Source organism: Budorcas taxicolor, chromosome 7, assembly GCF_023091745.1.
Source record: "Budorcas taxicolor isolate Tak-1 chromosome 7, Takin1.1, whole genome shotgun sequence".
Taxonomy (NCBI): domain Eukaryota; kingdom Metazoa; phylum Chordata; class Mammalia; order Artiodactyla; family Bovidae; genus Budorcas; species Budorcas taxicolor.
Window position 1 is genome coordinate 20,185,671 of NC_068916.1, and position 18,586 is coordinate 20,204,256.

Genomic DNA, 18,586 nt, shown 5'->3' on the forward strand with positions numbered 1-18,586 from the left:
CCTGTGCCAGCGCTGTCCTCTCTCCGGGAGGCGTGGATTCCCGGAACGCGCGGGTTGCGCGCCCCGCGGCGCCAGGCCGGGAAGTGGCGTGGATCTCGACAGCGCCGCGCGGGAGGCGCCGGGGGCCCCGGAGGCGGGGCGGGGAGGGGCCGCCGGTGGCTGCGGCGCGCGGAGCAGACCGCAGTGCGGCCGGCGCTAGGACCCGCGGGGGCCGCTCAAGCTGCCGCGCCTCCCGCTCCCCCCACCCCGATTCCAGCCCTTCCCCCCCAAAATGAGGAAACGCAGCAACTTGCTCCAAGTTGTGCAGCCGGGGCCGCCTCGGGGTGCGCAGCCGGCGCGCGGGGGCCCTCCTGGGGGCGGACACGGAGTGCGGCCCAGGGGCGACCCCTGAACAGGTGAGGGCGCCGGAGGGGATAGTGGGGAAAGACCGTAGGACAGTGGGGGGGGCCCCAAGGTCCAGCGGGTAGGGGGATGCTGGGCGAGCGCGGGAGGGGCCAGTGTGCGAGCGCGAGCGCGCTTGTCCGGGGCGTGCGGCCGGTACGCGGCTGGGGCGGGTATGGTTGGATGCGCCCAGGAGTCGGGTGGGGTGGTATTTTTGTGGGTGCGGGTATGCGCGTCTGCAACCCCTGGGTGTGTGTATCCGCGCGTCCACGTGGAGGGATGTGCGCGCGTGTCTCTGCGCTGCGTGTGCGCGGCCCTGCGTGTAGCCCTGCGTGCCCGGGTGGCCCAGCGTGTGGCGCCCAGGTGTTCAAGTGTGGGTTGGGGGGGGGGTGGCACACACGTTTCCGAATGTCTGTGCGTGTGTTCACACGTGAGACGTGTGTGCACAACTGTCTCTAGGAGAAACTGCTTTTGCTTGCATACCCGCGTGCCTGTGTCCACCTGTGTCCAAGCCCTGTGTGTTTCTGTGTGTTCTCGTGTGTACATGGATCAGTATGCGTGTGAGTACACAGAGGGCTGGGGATTTCTAGGGTGGAGACTCACTCCTCCCCACCTGTCCCACTGCTCTCGCCACCTGGTGGGATCCGTGGGGAAAGCAGAGGACAGAAATGCCCCCACCCCAGCAACTGTGCGGGACTTTGTTTCTTCTGTCCTCTGTCCTCGGTTGGGGAGTAGGGGGGAGCGGTGTGGGGGGAGTCAGATCAGAGACCCAGCCGGCAGCCAGAGGAGCCCAGCAGGGCGGCACTGCCGGGCCTCACCCCCGCCAGGGTCAGAGATTCTTGGGAATGACCTTGAATCATCCTGTTTCCTCATGTACCCCTGCCTACTTTACCAGAAAAGAGGAAGAACCAGGCTCCGTTTAGTGGCTCCAAGCGCCCCATGTTTAGTGGCTCCAAGCACCCCAGTGTGGGCTGCTGGGGCCTGAGCCAGCCCCTGGCCACTCACTCTGAGCCTGCCCTGTGCCTCTGTTTCCCTTTGGGGATGACGGCGCAGCCAGGCTCCATGCTAAGGAACTCTCCCAGGGAAAGACCACCTCCCCTAAGGGGCTTGGGGAGCCAGCCCTTGGGCCCCCCACAACCCCTGGGGGTTGGGGGGAGCCCGCCCGACTGTCACCTCCACCTGGTCCAGGCTGGAAGCTGTAGTCATGGCCCCTGGGCCCCCAGCCTGGCTTGAATCTTGAGCTCTCCAGCTGGTCTCTGCCCCTCCCCAGGGAAGCCCTCGCTTCCTCCACGCCTGGCACCCCTCACCCATCTCAGCCAGGATGCCGACGGTGAGTACTCCCAACTGGGTGCCTGGGCCTAGGTCCCTCCTCTCCTCCATCCACAGGGCCTCAGCTCCACGGGGCTGGAGGGTGGGGGTGGGGGGCCATCTGACCTGTGTCCCCTTAGGCAGTGTCCGCAGGTCTTTTTCGGTCACTTGGTGTTTTTTCCCACTCTTTCCTCCCGTCTTCTGCCCCGGGGGGTCCCTCTGTTTGTGACTCCGTTTCCTCTACTGGGTGCTCTGCGCACCCCCCACCCCCATCTTCTCTCTCCTGTGGTCTGTTCTGGGTCTCTGCCTCAATACAGTTTTTCTTTCTCTTTTGGGCCCCACCCCCCCCCACCATCTCTCTCATGACCCCTTTCCCACTCTCGCCACTACCCCCCAGAGGCGCTGGGCCCCTGGCACCCAGTGCATCACCAAGTGTGAGCACACGCGCCCCAAACCCGGGGAGCTGGCCTTCTGCAAGGGCGACGTGGTCACCATCCTTGAGGCCTGCGAAGTGAGTAGGGGGGAATGTGCTTGGAGAGAGGGGGGTGCTCCTCCAGGAAACATCTCCTCCCACTGACCCCTGGCTCCCTCCCGGCAGAACAAGAGCTGGTACCGTGCCAAGCACCACGCCAGCGGGCAGGAGGGGCTGCTGGCGGCTGGGGCGCTGCGGGAGCGCGAGGCCCTCTCGGCGGACCCCAAGCTCAGCCTCATGCCGTAAGTCGTGGGGAAGCGCCCCCGGGACGCGGGTGGGGTCAGCAGGGCCCGGCCAGTCCCGCCCAGCCCGCCCTTCCGACGGCCGCAGGTGGTTCCACGGGAAGATCTCGGGCCAGGAGGCGGTGCAGCAGCTGCAGCCGCCCGAGGACGGGCTGTTCTTGGTGCGGGAGTCTGCGCGGCACCCGGGTGACTACGTGCTGTGCGTGAGCTTCGGCAGCGACGTCATCCACTACCGCGTGCTGCACCGTGACGGCCACCTGACAATCGACGAGGAGGCCTGCTTCTGCAACCTCATGGCTATGGTGGAGGTGCGGCCGCCCAGGCCTCCGGTGTAGAGATGTTGGCAGCCAGGCTTCAGCCTGTCCCAGCAGCTGGGGAGACATGGGACCCCCCCAGAGGCTCATGCTCCCCAGTGTGGACAAGGAGGCGCTGGTCCCTGGACCACCAACCACAGTTCCCCCCCGCCGACCCGTCTCCAGGGATACCCAGGAACCTCCAGTTTGACACCAGTCCCAAGACACACACCCCCATCCTCCTGTTTCCATGGAAACCAGCCTAGAGAGTCCTGTGGGAACCCACCCCCTCTCTTCCTCTTCAGCGCCCGCCCACCCCTCTGGAGAACCCCCTGGGAAGGGGATGGGAGGCAGGGGCTCACCGGATGTGGGGGGGTCACACTCACGGCTGCCTCTGCCCTGCCCCACCCCCTGCAGTATTATAGCAAGGACCAGGGGGCCATCTGCACGAAGCTCGTGAGACCGAAGAGAAAGCAAGGCACCAAGTCGGCGGAGGAGGAGCTGGCCAAGGGTAGGGGGCCCCCCCGCCCTTCCCGCCTGAGTTGGCCTGGCCTGGGGAGGCAGGGCACACGGCCAAGGCTGCCTCACCTGAGTAGGTCACAGTGCCAGGCTCTGCAGGCGGAAGACCTGGGTGCCCTTGGGCTGGGTGGGGCATGCCTGCACACACCCATCAGCACACTAGCCATCTATTTCCCACACCAGCTGCTCCCCTTGTTTCATTATCCTTCACCTGAGTCAGAAACCCTGGGCAGATCCTTGATGCCACCCCGCCCCCAGCCCCCCGCCCTCCCACAACCCCTCCATGGCCAAGTTCTATTAACACTAGTTTAAATCTGGCCCCTCCCTGTCTGAGTGCCCCCACCCTGGCCCAGCCTTGGACCTTCCCATCAGACCACCTCCTTCCTGAGCGGGGAGTCCCCCTTCCTCCCAAACCCTGTGGCCTCGGAGGCAACTTTCTACGTGAAAATCCACCCACATCACTCCAGTGTCTAAAGTGGGGAGGCCAGGCAGCTCCACTGCCTTGTAGAGCCTTCCCTTGTGGCTGAGCTATCTTTCCTGCTTCAGCTACGAGGCCCTTCTTTTCCACATGCCCCTGGGGTTGTGTGACTCTGCGCTTACCCTCATGCCTCCGGACTGTTGTGCATTCTGTTCCCCTCACCTGAAATGCTTTTGCCACCCTTGAGTAGTGAGATCTCCCACATTTACAGCAAGCGCACCCTGCCCTGGCCACCCCTCTTTGAACCTGGTGATCGTGGCTGTCTTCTTGGAAATGTCTTGGGGGTGACACCCAGGTGGAGGCTGGTGTCACTGTGCCTGGTCATATCCAAGGGCTGGTGATTTTAAGAGGGGATTTGTTGGGGAAGAGGAGGAGACCTGCAGAGCCTGTCAGAGGACAATGCAGGGGGCGGGAGAACACAGGTGTGCTTGGCAGAAAGGTCAGGGAGGCTAGGACAAAGATGATGCCTTAAAATATTTATTTGTATTTGACTGCGCTGGGTCTTACTTACCACCTATAGTGTGTTATTCACTCAGTCGTGTCCGACTCTTTGCAACCACATGGACGGGCATTCTCCAGGCAAGAATACTGGAGTGGGTTGCCATTCCCTTCTCCAGGGGATCTTCTCGACCCAGGGATCAAACCTGGGTCTCCCGCATTGCGGGCAGATTCTTTACCATCTGAGCTACAGGGAAGCTCTTCACTTACCACCTTTCCTGATGGTAAAGAATGGACAGAGGAACCTAGAGGGCTACCATCCATGGGATCGCAGAGAGTCGGATACAACTGAGTGATTCACACCCCTTGGGCCCTTGCACACTTCTGTTTTATTATTATTTGTATTTTGGCTGTGTAGCCTTTCAGGTCTTACTTCTGGCACATGGGATCTAGTTCCCTGCCCAGGGATCGAACCCACGCCCCCTGCATTAGGAGCATGGAACCTTAGCCACTGGACCACTAGGGAAGTCCCAAGATGATGACTTAGAGTGCTGGAATATTCTAAGAATGTTCCAGAACCTTAACCAGAAGTTCTGGAAACTTTCCCAGTATCTGTTGTATATTTCGGTCTGTGTATCCCTGGTGGAGAGAGGAGGGAAAGCACCGTAAAGGAAGATTCTGCAGGGTCCTTGGAAGGACACAGTCTCCAGGTAGAAGAGAAAAGGGCCCTGACTGGTGGGCCCTGTTGCTTTCACCACCACTCCCAGCTCCTGGTGCCAGGAGTGTGGTGCCTCAGACGTGGCCGTGGCCACTGCTGTGGGAGACCAGACAGGGCCTGGCCTCCTGTCAGGTGGAGCCACCGGCCGCCCTCTCACTGGGTCTCCCCTCTACAGCCGGCTGGTTACTGAACCTGCAGCATTTGACGTTGGGAGCGCAGATCGGAGAGGGAGAGTTTGGAGGTGAGCAGGGGACCTAGTAGGGGCTAGGGGAAGGGGGGGCTTCCAGAGATGAATTGACACCCACATTTGATACCTGCTTTCCATGCGACTGAGGCCACATGGGCCCCTCTCTACGGAAGGAGGTTCATGACAGCCAGGAGGAGGAGAGAGGTGGTGAGGGCAGGTACCCAGTGGGCGTGAGTGAGTCCTTCACACCCCCTGGACCCTTGCACACTTCTGTTTTATTATTATTTGTATTTTGGCTGTGCAGCCTGTAGGATCTTAGCTTCCCGACCAGGGATTGAACCTGCATTGGTAGTGCAGAGTCTTAACCACTGGACCACCAAGGAAGTCCCAAATGTTTAAAATTTATGTGTTGTTATTATTATTTGGCCATTCTGCACAGCTTGTGGGATCTTAGTTCCCCATCCAGGGGTTGGACCCTTGCCCTCAGCAGCGAAATCTCAGAGTCCTAGCCACTGGACCACCAGGGAAGTCCCAGGACCCTCTGTGTCGAGGCCACAGCCTGAGGTTATTATTCTGGGAGGTCCCAGGGCTTGCATCAGGACCTTCTCTGGAAAGGGCTGGCGTGCGCTTGTTTTCTGTCACGTCTGCTCAGCTCTGCCCTTGATACAGGAAAGCAGCCACAGGCCACAGGGAGACAAACAGCCAAGGCCACGTGCCAATAAAACTGTATTTATGGACAGTGAAATTGAATTTTGTATCATTTTCATGTCATGGAATAGTCGTCTTCTTTTGATTTTTTTTTTTTTCCCCAACCATTTAAAAATGTAAAAACCCATTCTGAGCTTGCAGGCCTTGCAAAAACCCTTGAGGGGACTAGATTGGGTTCAAGGGCTGCAGTTGGCAGACCCCTGGCTTAGGTGATTATCTTTGCTCTGGGGTCTGGAGCCTGTTGGCTTCCCAGGTGGCTCAGTGGTAAAGAACCCACCTGCCAATGTAAGAGACAGGGGTTCGATCCCTGCATCTGGAAGATCCCTTGGAGGAGGAAATGGCAACCCACTCCAGTATTCTTGCCTGGAGACTCCCATGGATGGAGGAGCCTGGCGGGCTACAGTCCCTGGGGCCGCACAGAGTCAGACACGACTGAGCAGCTGAACAACTGGAGCCTACCGGGAGGGGTTTCCAGGCCTGGGGACCCGCCACGGCACTGGCCTCTTCCACGGCTCACGCGAGTGGGAATGTGCATGTCTGTCTTGCCTCTGTGGGGTCCTGAGCCCCTTCCCACTCCTGCCTGCCCCTCAGCTGTCCTGCAGGGTGAGTACCTGGGGCAGAAGGTGGCCGTGAAGAACATCAAATGTGACGTAACAGCCCAGGCCTTCCTGGATGAGACAGCGGTCATGACGTGAGTCCTGGGTGTGGCAGGGGAGGGCGCCCTAGGGCCAGGGTCCCACCCCGCCTTCACCCCATACCCACCTGCCCCCAGGAAGGTGCAGCATAAGAACCTGGTGCGTCTGCTGGGTGTGATCCTACATCAGGGCCTCTACATCGTCATGGAGCACGTGAGCAAGGTGGGGCAGGACCCAAGGGTGGGGGTGGGGTGGGAGTGGGGCAGGACCTGAGGGTGGGGGTTAGGAGTAGGGCAGCACCGAGGGTCCGGTAGGGTGCTGGTGGGGTGGCTGAGCAGCCTCCAGCACTCATAGACCCTGCCCCCACAGGGTAACTTGGTGAATTTTCTACGGACGCGGGGCCGGGCGCTTGTGAACACCCCGCAGCTCCTGCAGTTTTCCCTGTGAGTGGGGCTCCAGGGGGTGGCAGGGAAGTCGAGGCACGGAGCAGGGAGGAGCCTGGCCTCGGGAGTCTGGCCCGGGCGTCCCAGCCCCTCGCCCGGCGCCCCCTCCCCCAGGCACGTGGCCGAGGGCATGGAATACCTGGAGAGCAAGAAGCTGGTGCACCGCGATCTGGCTGCTCGCAACATCCTCGTCTCGGAGGACCTGGTGGCCAAGGTCAGCGACTTCGGCTTGGCCAAAGCCGAGCGGAAGGGGCTGGACTCCAGCCGGCTGCCCGTCAAGTGGACAGCACCCGAGGCTCTCAAGCATGGGGTGAGTCTCCCTTACCCCCAGGGCCCTGGGAACCCTAGTTCCACTATGAGCCCCTGGGCGTGTCTCTGGCCTCTGAACTTCCAAAGGAATGGCTCCACCTCCCCTGTAAGCCCTTGGCCGCTAATTGTTCCTTTTAGCCCTTCTCTGAGCCTTTGTCTCCTTGTTTCTGCAACAGTCTTGGGCTCAGAGAGGGAGAGCAAGAAACACCTTGTTTTGGCACTGAATCTGGGTTGAGGGGTTGGAGGATTCAGGGGCAGGAGTCTATTGGGAGGAGACTACAGAGTGAAGGTCAACCCAGGGGGACTTTCTGGAGGAAGCAGGGGCTGGAGCAGAAGCCCTGAAGAGGTCCCTCTCATCCTGATCTCGGGCCCCACAGAAGTTCTCCAGCAAGTCGGATGTCTGGAGCTTTGGGGTGCTGCTATGGGAGGTCTTCTCATACGGCCGGGCTCCATACCCCAAGATGGTGAGCAGGGTCCGGGGGTCGAGCGGGGAGGTGCTGGGTCCCCTGCCGGTCTAGGGGGTTGTGATCCTGACCCCCAGCCCACACTGGAGTGGCCTCTGCCCGCAGTCGCTGAAGGAGGTGTCAGAGGCCGTGGAGAAGGGGTACCGCATGGAGCCCCCCGAAGGCTGCCCTGGGTCCATCCATGCCCTCATGGGCAGCTGCTGGGAGGCTGAACCCACTCGCCGGCCGCCCTTCCGCAAACTGGCTGAGAAGCTGGCCCGGGAGCTACGCAGCGCGGGTGCTTCAGCCCCCAATGGGGGGCAGGACACGGACGGTCCCGCCCTGCCCCGTAGCCAGGAGCCCTGACCCTGCCCGCGGGGCTTCGGGCCCCAGAGGACTGAGAGAGTGGGGGGCTCAGGGTGGGGATGCGGACAAGGCCTGAAGAGGGGCAGGGCCGGTGAGCTGCCTGCCCGGCTCGAACCACAGGGGCAGGCCCAGGGCGGGCGCTCCAGGAAGCCCATGGGCACCTTGACCCCAGGAAGCGAACGATTAGCGCCTGGATAAAGACTGGTTCCAAGAACTGGGTGTCTGAGTGTCTCTCTGCTGCCCCTTGTGTCCGCCCTGGGGCCCATCACTCAGTCTGGGGGCCATCTGCCTGCCCACTGGTCTGCCCACTGAGGGGGCCACCTGGCTGGGAGCTTGCTGCCCCTGAGGGCACATGTTTTCTTGGGTATGTCAGCCAGGGGACCCTCCAGGCCAGGGTCACAGCCACCTGAGGACCCACTTGCCATCACCTGCAGGCCCCCCGTCTCCTGCTGTAGCCCTCGGGGTCCCAGGTGCAGAGGACCATGGGAGGGTTCCAGGGGCCGTGGAGGTCTGAGCCCCCTGTCCTGGCACCCTCTCCTACCTCTGCCTTTCCCCTGGGGGCAGATGGAAGCCCGGACCGGGGAGGGGGCTGCGAGGGCAGCAGCGTCCCCTCCCGGGGCACTCCAGGGTGGTTATGTCCTCCACCTGTCACCCCCCCAACAGCCTCACCCAGTGACTCCGGGGAACACTTGCTGGGAAAAGCCAGCCGCACAACCTGTCCCAGGGCCCTGTCCATTCTCCAGCGGGGGCTCCCGGCTTGCAACCCCAGGTTCGAATCCTGACTCCACCACTCTGTGGCCCGGGCTCACCGTGACCCAGCACCTCAAACTGAGGGCGTGTCTGGGATGGGGGTGTTGGTGCTAAACCTGGGGTGTCCCAGGGAAACTGCAGCAGAGGGGGTGGTCTCCCTCCCTGCCCTACCCCTGCAGCCTCCTCTGTGATCAGGCGTCTTCCAGGGGAGCCATGAGGACCCCGAGGGCTGAGTGCACACAGCTGGTGCTCAGCTGTTACCGTGACTGTCAACCACCCCCTCTCCAATGAAACTCCCAGATGCTTCAAGGTTGCCTGGGAGGAGTGTCTGGCCTGTGGGTTGTGGCCCCCACCCCAGGAACCCCTGAGCTAGTGCAGGAACCCCAGGCCACGGCATGGCCTCCCACTTCCACTGGCCCACCCCTGTCCAAGTTGAGCTGTTCATACGTCTCAAGGTCACACTGGCCTCCTGCAATTACCCCCCTCCCGGAACCCCACCCACCCTCTGGCCTTAGTTTCCCCACCAGCACCTGAAGGGGGTTAGTGATTCTTCCTGGGGGAGAAATGCAGGGTGGGAGTCCAGAGAGGCTGAGAGTGGCCTGTCCACCTCCCCTACCGACCCAATCCAGCTGGAGAAGGCCGCCTGTCACCGTGGCCCCACGCCACCCTGCCCACCCCTAATCCAGCCCTCTAAGCTGACACAGCGTCTGGGCCTGCAGCTGCTGGCTAAGTCGCCAAAGCGCCCCCCCTCGCCCCTGCGCCTAACACCCAGATCCCTCCTGTACCTCTTAACCCACTGGGGCCAATTAGCTAATTGGGGGCTGAGAACAGAGCAGCTCATTAGCGTTTTAAAGTGATGAAGCAATTAGGGGGATTACCTCCCCCCACCCCCACTCCCCGTCTCCTGAGGCCTGGCTCCCCCTGCCGCAATGCCCCAGCCCATCTCAAAGATGGGGCCACTGAGGCCTGGAGGGGCCTCACTCACTGCCCCTCCAGCCTGGACTCAGAGCTCCTGGAACCTCCCTGTCCGGCTGACTGCTTGGGTGCTAAGCCCCCTGCCCACCCAGACCCCCTCCTCCTCTGAGGTCATTCGCCCCTGCCAGCACTCCAGGGCCTGCGCCTCGGTGCTGTGAGTGTCCGACTGGGCACACATGCCCGTGTGAGCACCCGCCTCCCTATCTCTGCGTGCATCTCCCCCTACAAAGCCAACATTCTGGAGGACTTGGCTCTGCTTCCTCTTGCGCTCACTCTCTGGTCCATCCACAGGCCTGGGTCTCCAGCCTCACTCCACTGAGACAACCCACCTCCCTCCATCCCTCCCGTCCTCCTCCTGGGCCTCATTTTGCCCCCTGTCATGCCCAGGGGCCCTCCTGTTTTCAGGGTACCCCCTGCCAAAGCACCCCCAAGCTCCTTGGATTGGGCAGGGGGTTGAACATCCAGTCTCAGGGTATCACCAAGGTTCTACTTGGCTCTCAGGCCACCGCTGGAGGGACAGTCCCATCACCCACTTGTCCCCAGACAGGGGCTGGGTTCACCAGTCTTCTTCCCTCCTCAGACTTTCTCTCCCCAGAACTTTAAAAAATATTTTTATGTATTTGGCTGCACCGGGCCTTAGTTGAGACATATAGGATCTGGTTCCCTGACCAGGGATCCAATCCAGGCTCCCTGCACTGGGAGTGCAGAGTCTTAGCCACTGGACACCAGGGAAGGCCCCCGTCCCCCGAGAATTGCTCTCCTGTCCCCCTCCCCCCAGATCTAGCCCTGACCAGGCCTCTAGCCTCCTCCTGGCCTCCCATCTTGCCCGCAATACTCATCCAAAATGCCACCTGTGCCCCTCTCACGCTCCACAACCTTCCATGGCTCCTCAGTACCCCTTTCACACCCAGTTGTGTCCAGAATTTACACCCTTGCACTCCATCTCCTATTCTGCTTACCTTCCTTAAAAGAACCACCTTTCCTCCCCTGCTTGAGTTTTCCCTCCAGTTTTCTGACTACCTGACATGCTGTATTTTACTTACATAGTTACGGATTATCAGTCCCCCACCAGGATGCCAGCTCCAAGAAGTGTGTCTGTGTTTTTTTGTTCCCTGCTGTGAACAGTACCTAGTATACAGTAAGCACAAATGTTTATTGTGCTTAAATGTTTATTGAGTGACTGAAAAGTGAGCTTCTATTCATACCTCAAAACACAGCTAAAATGTCCCATACTCCTTTGCCCTGGACAGTGCCCAGGGGAACCAACTGGAATTACCTTCACCTCTGGGGATCTCAGCTTCCCCAACTCCCCTTGACATCTGTGAATATGAGAGGTTCTTTTTCTCACTCCAGATGATAACAAAAGGGGTTAACAGTGGCTAATTTAGTGAGTGCTCACTAAGCACTCACTGTTGGCCAATCACTGTGTATCTTTCCATCAGTGTACTCTTTCATCAGCTCATTGAGTCCCTGTGAGAGTCCCACGGAGTAGGAAGTCCTGTTGCTGGGGAAACTGAGGCCCAGGACGGGGAGGCTCTTGTTTATGTTCTAGAGCAAGGTGTGTCCTGCTGCCTGGCACTCCCTCTGTGGCTCAGAGCTACCAGCGCCTGGGCGGGCGGGGCCCCCTCAATTAATCACCTCGCTAATCCTCCTCCCCGCCCGACCCCAACCCCCTCGGGTCTGGCGAGGCCAGGCCAGCAGCAGACAGCGCTGGGCCCACGGGGGCTGTTGGAGGGGCTGCCGGGAGCAGTGAGCACTGGGCAGGTGGGCATGGGTGGGCCTGGGTGGGAGGTAGGAGCACAGCCAGGCCCCCAGGGCAGAGAGCTGAGGGGTGAGGAAACATTCCTTAGGGCAGTGTCCCAGATCCTGCCTTCCTGGGGGCCACAGAGACAAAGGGAGAGCCAGGGAGCTGCAGAAGGAAAGAGAAATAGAGGCAGAGACAGAGAAAAATAATCAGAGAGAAGGAAGTGGAGACAGGGAGGTCGTCTGAGACGCACAGAGAGCCAGAGGGAATGCAGGACCCAGTGGAGGGAGAAGCCCCTCCATATCTGACCCCAGATCCAGCAAGGGGTGGGGGGCGACCCCGCCCTCCCCAGCCACTGTCCCTCCCCTGTCTCACCGCCATCTGTCCTGCTGCCTTCCGGCCAGGTGGGGGCAAGGAGGAGCCATGTTCCTGAGCCCAGGTGAGGGGCCGGCGGCTGAGGGTGGGGGGCCGGGGCCTGCAGAGGAGGCCCCCAAGAAGAAGCACCGGAGGAACCGCACAACCTTTACCACGTACCAGTTGCACCAGCTGGAGCGGGCGTTCGAGGCCTCCCACTACCCAGATGTCTACAGCCGCGAGGAGCTGGCAGCCAAGGTGCACCTGCCCGAGGTGCGCGTGCAGGTGAGGGCACCGCAACCACCCTCGGAGGCAGCCGGCGCCGGGCGGACCCTCCCAGGGCAAAGCAAGGCTTCCCAGGGGAGGGGATGTGGCACTGGAGCCTCAACATTTGAGTAGGAGTGTGCCAGCCAGAAAGGAGAAAGGGCATTTTTCTAGGCATCCAGAACTATGAGTGTAAAGATGTGCAGGAGTTAAACTGGAGGCATTTCTACTGAGCTAGGTGTTGAGGCGGGTGGAAGGGGAGGCAGAGAAAGCTGGTGAAGCCCCTCAAATGCCAAACTCAGTGGCTGGAACTTCTTGCTGAGAGCCAAGGTAGACCAGGGAGGAGGCTGAGGAGCCTGAGGGGGGCCTGGGCAAAGGGAAAGGCAAGGAGAACCTGGACTCTGAAGACTTCGGGACTGACCTCATGGGGGCCAAGAGGCAAGGATCTTGCTCTCAGAACAGCCATCTCCTCGGGGTAGGTAACAATGTATGTTGGGATCGCAAGGGGTAGGAATCAGGTCAGACAGCAGGCAGAACCGAGGGGCTGGGAGGCCCAGGGAGGGAAAGCAGCCTTGCCTGGTGCCCACCAGCCGCCTCTGACTTGGGAGCACCTCTCTTGCCACCTCTAGGTGTGGTTCCAGAACCGCCGGGCCAAGTGGCGCCGCCAGGAGCGTCTGGAGTCAGGCTCTGGAGCCGTGGCAGCCCCAAGACTCCCCGAGGCCCCAGCACTGCCCTTTGCCCGCCCTCCCACCATGCCACTGTCCCTGGAGCCCTGGCTGGGCCCAGGGCCCCCAGCTGTGCCAGCCCTCCCGCGCCTCCTGGGCTCGGGCCCAGGGTTGCAGGGCTCCTTTGGGCCCCATGCCTTCAGTCCAGCCTTCATGGACGGCTTCACCCTGGAGGAGGGTTCCCTGCGGCTGCTGGCCAAGGAGCACGTGCAGGCTCTGGACAGGGCCTGGCCGTCGGCCTGAGCCTGGTGCCTGCCCAGCCCCTCCTGCTCAGCCTGTCCATGGCCACCCACACCAAGTCCTCCACCCACCACCTACCCCTGCCTTGCAGGGTTAACTGGCATTGACTTCAAGGTGGCAGCCAGAGGCACCCAGCCAGGGTGTGTGTCCCTGGCCTGGTCTCCAGGAAGCTGGTGCCCCTGTCTCCCCATCTGTCAAATGGGCCTGTGTGGGGTGGGTTCTGAGGTTCTTAAGGCTCTAAGGCTGTAACCAGGAGCAACAGGGATGTTAATTCTGAGTTGATGATTCTAAATCCTCCTGCCTGCTCCTAATTGTTCAACAGCAGGGCCGCCCTGAGAGATAACAAGTAATAGCTGCAGCAGTTCACATTCAACTGCCCCCTTTCACTGTGTGCTCCCAACGTGCCCATCACTTTACCCCAAGGGGGCATGGCCATCAGCCCCATGGTACAGGGGAAGAAACTGAGGCCCAGAGAAGGATAGCCAGTTTCCTCAGGCCACAGAGCCAGTAGATGGAGCTCTTTTTAAGCTCATTGCCTGACTCCATCACCCCAGGCACCTAGGACCCAGGCTGGGCGCTAACAGGGCGCTCCCAGGTAGAAGCAGCTGACACTGGGTGAACAGTCGATCTTTGCTCCCCCCAGTTATCAGAGCGTGACTTGTCTCCCCATCAACCACAGGCCCCATCACATCTCCCAGCCCACTGAGGCAGGGCTGGGGCCCTGGTAGCACGACAAGCGTTCCTTCTGTCCAACAACGTGCCCCCAGGGCTCACAAAGGCATGATGGCCACCCTTGCCGGGGTTCAGCTGGGCTCCAGGACAAGGAGGCTGGCTGGGCTGGGGGGGTGTGGCCCAAGTGTCCACATGTCAGGGGACCTCCCTGTGGGATGGAATGAGTCAGGACAGGAGAGTGTATGGTGGGGGGAACATGGCAGCACCCCACTTGCTCCAGGCTCTGGCCAGGAAGTGACCACAGGTGCTAGGAAACTCCAGAAATGTGGCTTCCAGGCCTCTCTCAGCTGGCCTGCTCACCTCCCATCTCAGAGGGCACCTCATGTGAACCCCAACGGCCTCTGTGTTGTTTACGCCGCGGCAGCGAGGCCAACCATCCCCCGAATCATTCATCCACCCGTTCCAACTCACAGCGAGGACACAACAGTGAACAAAGCAGAGAAAAACCCCTGCCCTCCTGGAGCTACCACTCCAGTGGGAGAGACCAGAGCCCTAACTTAAAAAATAAACAAAACGTGCAACAGCTGCTGGTGGTGAAGTGCTTGGGAGAAAAATAAAGCCAGGAAGGGCAGTCGGGAGCGTGTGGCAGGGCTGCAGTTTAATAGGGTGGTTGGCACCATCAGAGCCAAGGTCTGGAGGTAAAGAGGGAGCCCTGAGGACGCGGTGGGGCCGGGGAGAGACCCGGGCAGAGGGCCCGGGGGGCACCACGACTGCAGTGTTGGAGGAGCAGCCAGGAAGCCTGTGGCCATTACAACTTCAGTTTTCACTGTGAGAGCTGTGGGGACCCGCGCAGGAGGGTTGGGATGATGCGCCCGCCGAGCGCGGGCTGCAGGAGGGCAGGTGAGCAGGTGAGCGGTAATCCGCTTGGCAGAGTCCTCCTAAGAGGATGAAGTCTGTTTCCCTGGGACCAGACAGAATTAGCCTCAGAGATCCTATCCCGCCTCACCCGCCCAGCTCTGGAGGAGTTTGGAGGGTGAGAGAGCCCTGGTCCAGCCCCCTAAGCAGTGTATGCCACCCCAAACCCAGGTACCTACCCAGGAGAGGGCATGGCTGTACCACTGGCAGTGGGCCCTGGCACCGTGTGTGTGTCCTTCAGCCTCCTCTAAGCTGGTGGGGACCAGTGGGGGTGGACAGGATGGTGGGCAGGCTGGCCAACAAAGATAACCCCTGTGACCCTGGCAGAAAAGAAAAAGAAGTCCCTTCCTTCTGGCTGGGTTTGCTGAAATGGGTATGGGATGTCAGTCAGAAGTCCTGGAGCCACCCCTACCCAAGGGATAAAAGGACCTACCCACTGGAGTTTAAAGGACCCAGAGATGGAGAGCACCTCATAGCTGAATACTGAAGCACCTGGATCCAGCCATGCCTAGCCCTGGACATTTCCATTCCTGAAGCTCACGAAGACTCTCTTCTGCTCTGGATGATGTGCCTCGGGTATGAGTCCAAGTCCACTGCAATCCAGGGAAGCTTGGCTCAAAAAATCTCCCCCTCGAGGACAGAGGTTGGGGCCTCCTGGGCAATGCTAGGAATTCCAGGAATCAGGGTGAGAAGCTCAACGAGACTGGGAGGTGAACATGGACCTGCAGATGCCCAGCAGTCACTGAGGGTGGAGGCTGGGCCATGGAACCACTGGGTCTGAGGTGCCCACCTCCCCACTGCCTGTCCCAAGTCCCTCCTGACCCCAATATCACAGGACACTCAGCGGCTTCCGGGACCTGCCGACAATTGCCCCCAGAAGGCTTTATTGGCCCCCAGGCCCCTGATTCAGTCTCACTGTGGGGGCAATTCTCTTCGTTCTCAGAGATGTCTGTTTCTCCAGAATATAAAAAGTCCTGGAGGCAGGCTGGGGGAAGTACCAACTCCCCTCCAGCCCCCAGTCTGTCCTATCTCCTCCAGGTCCTTGGAGGGTCAGGGTCCTTTTAGAGAGCTCTGGCCCTCCCCCGCTAGAACTTCTGGTTCTTGCTCAGCCGGTTGTGGCGCCAGATGTTGTGTTTCCGGAGCAGCCGCCAGTACTCCCGGGTCTCCGGGTCCAGCTCCTCCAGCTTCTTGGGGGGGCCCACATTCATCTGGAACAGCCTGATGGGAAGTGGGCAGAAGTCGGGGTTACAGAGCAGCCCCCTTCCCCACGGCTCCCCGACCCCATCCCAGACACCTTGGGCACAGGCTGCAGCAGTACCGGGTCCCTTGGTGGCCAGCTGACCTCAGGGCAGTCCCTCCCCACCATGAGCCAGCTCCCGGGCTGTGGAACAGGGGGCGCCCCCATCCCAGTGGCCCTGGGATCTGAAGTAGGCGCGTGCCAAGCCTTCTGCCTCCTGGCCATTGTCTGGGCTGCACTGCCCGCCTGCAAGGCCCCCACCCCCTCGCTGAACCTTTCTAAACCTTAACTAGCTTGAAGGATGGGTGCATGGTGATGGCTTCCCCATCCTGCCACTGCTCACAGAGCCAAGAGCGGAATTCCCCCTGCAGCCCCCGACAGCCAGGCTTCACCAGGCTCCTGCCTGTCTCCCCCTACCCTCCACCTTGCTCCTTGCTATCCACTGTACAAACCAGGTGCAGTTCTGTGCAGGGCCTTTGCACTGGCTGTTCCCACCTGCCTCTGAAGCTCTGGCCATCCACTCAGGTCTTAACTTACCCCCCAACTCCCCAGGGAAGCCCTCCTGAAATCTCAGATGGGATCCGCAGGGCCCTCCTCACCCACTCACCACTCGGGGTACTCAGAATCCGGCTTCAGGACCACATCCTGGCCCTCCTTGTAGATGTTGACACCCATGGCGTGCGTGGTGAGCTGGACTGGGTCTGTACACACCTCGGGGTCCTTCAGGGTCTCTCCCACCGCAGCACCTTTGCCGCCTTTGCCCCCCTTAAAAACTGCGGTGGGGGAGAGTCATGTCAGCCCAGCTACACCCTCGGGAGGCCTGCCTTCCCTTTCTGCCCCAGCTGTACCCCGTGTACTGTTCTCAAAATGATTTTAACTGGGACACGGGCACTGCATTAAATGACATTGATATTCATGGGCACTACATTAAATGACATTGCTATTCACGGTAACTAAGTTCACTCCTTTTCAATTCCATTTTCATTCCTTCTATTTATCTCACGACGAAAATGTCCGCCGGCTGTCGTGTGTCTTTAAAACCTCACGTTTCGTTTGCCAAGTCCCTCCTTTCAACAAGGGAGATCAGGCAAGGATGCATCCGGAAAAAAAATTAAATCTTGTTTTGGCTTTAATAGTTAGATGCCCATATGGTCCGAATTTCCGGTGGTAATTTGCTAGGGACCCAAGTTCCAGTTCTCCACCTAACCACTACACACACACCCACACCCACCCACACCCACACCCCCCCACCCCCTCACCCACACCCCCCACACACACCCACACCACCCCCAACCTTGTGCCTGAGAGCCCACCTTCACTCTAGATACCTCACACTGCGCCTGCGCAAAAGCCGAGCTTAGCTGCCTCTACGCTTGCGCGCTCGTACTAGGACGCACCTCCCAACTAGCGCTTGCGCAATACGAACTCCCCAATGTCCCTACCGTTCCCATTTTGTTCTCTCTTAAGCCAGCTCACCCGGTCTCTTGGCATAATCGCGTACATGTAGTCTTACAAAACCCGCGGGGTCCGGAAGCTCCCAGGCCCGCCAGCCGGCCCAGCTCCGGGTAGCACCGATGAGGCGTCTAGCCGCCATGACGTATGCTGGCAACGTGCACGTGCACGTTTCCGGAAGACGTCAGCGATCGAGGGGTTGGGAGTTGTAGGCCCCTAGAGATTTATGGGAAATGTAGTACTCCAGCGGTAGGCATATCTTTATTGTGATTTCTTTAAACTTTTATAGCTGTCCCTAGTTATGGGAAGAAGCGACTTTCAAAGGATGTTTCATTGACCTCTTGCCCTCCAGTTATTATCACTTACTTTGAGTATCACACTTTTATACATTCCTGATTGTATTCAACAAGCAACTGTGTGTGCTCAATCTGGTCCAACTCTGCGGCCCCAGGGACTGTAGTCCACCAGGCTCCTCTCTCTGGGAGGGGGAAAAACTGTGATTTTTCCAAGCACGAATACTGGCGTATTTCCTTCTCTTAGGGCACCTTCCTGAACCCAGGGATCAAACCTGGGTCTCTTGCATCTCTTGCATTGGCAAGCGGATTCTCTACTACTAACGCCACCTGGGAAGCCTTGGATAGGGGATTATGTATCCTTTAAATTTATAGCAGTTCTGTTTCAAGTCCCTCGCTCCCAATTTTGTGGACCACAGATTACATATGGCATTTAAAAACTAAAATAAAGGCTCGGGGATCAGGGGGGAGAAAACTTTTTAGCGTTACATTAAAAGGTCCTACCACCCTATAAGTTATACCCATGTAGCCAGTGGCCCTCAAACTTTCGAAAGTCATCACATGCAACAGGTGATAAATAAGGGTTTGGTTATCCTAAGCCAATTAATTTTCCACAAAGCAGATCCACACAAGAGAAAAAGAAGTACGTTTAAATCAACTTTTCAAAGTGAAATATTTCTCTAGGTTCTGACACTGGGTTCTTCTCAGTAGCTAAATTACTGAAAACCTAGAAGCAAAGAAAGCTAACACTTATTAGACTCGATATTTTCCAGCCCTACTGCTAAATCTGCAACCAGCTCGATTTCGTTTAATTAGGAGGTAGGTGTGGGCTTGGAGAAGGCAATGGCAACCCACTCCAGTACTCTTGCCTGGAAAATCCCATAGACAGAGGAGACTGGTAGGCTGCAGTCCATGGGGTCGCTAGGAGTCGGACATGACTGAGCGACTTCACTTTCACTTTTCACTTTCATGCAATGGAGAAGGAAATGGCAATCCACTCCATTGTTCTTGCCTGGAGAATCCCA

The 18,586-nt window shown here is 59.5% G+C and overlaps 3 protein-coding genes across 3 annotated transcripts; 2 read left to right on the forward strand and 1 right to left on the reverse strand.

The window, feature by feature from the left end:
* The first annotated feature begins 471 nt into the window (after positions 1-471).
* MATK (megakaryocyte-associated tyrosine kinase) lies at positions 472-7,940 on the forward strand. Its single transcript, XM_052642837.1, has 13 exons — positions 472-537; positions 1,652-1,711; positions 2,087-2,200; positions 2,288-2,403; positions 2,492-2,711; positions 3,114-3,207; positions 5,025-5,090; positions 6,336-6,435; positions 6,517-6,601; positions 6,749-6,822; positions 6,937-7,132; positions 7,509-7,595; positions 7,701-7,940. The coding sequence occupies exons 1-13, from the start codon at positions 472-474 to the stop codon at positions 7,938-7,940; spliced, it is 1,518 nt and encodes a 505-aa protein (XP_052498797.1).
* A 3,892-nt stretch (positions 7,941-11,832) lies between these two features.
* On the forward strand, positions 11,833-12,995 carry RAX2 (retina and anterior neural fold homeobox 2). The gene is made up of 2 exons (XM_052643861.1): positions 11,833-12,048; positions 12,657-12,995. Exons 1-2 carry the CDS (start codon positions 11,833-11,835, stop codon positions 12,993-12,995), a joined length of 555 nt encoding a protein of 184 aa, XP_052499821.1.
* Positions 12,996-15,424: 2,429 nt separating this feature from the next.
* On the reverse strand, positions 15,425-17,426 carry MRPL54 (mitochondrial ribosomal protein L54). The gene is made up of 3 exons (XM_052643862.1): positions 17,293-17,426; positions 16,424-16,589; positions 15,425-15,797 (listed from the first exon to the last, which is right to left on the reverse strand). The coding sequence occupies exons 1-3, from the start codon at positions 17,408-17,410 to the stop codon at positions 15,665-15,667; spliced, it is 417 nt and encodes a 138-aa protein (XP_052499822.1). The 5' UTR covers positions 17,411-17,426; the 3' UTR covers positions 15,425-15,664.
* Between the last annotated feature and the right edge of the window lie 1,160 nt (positions 17,427-18,586).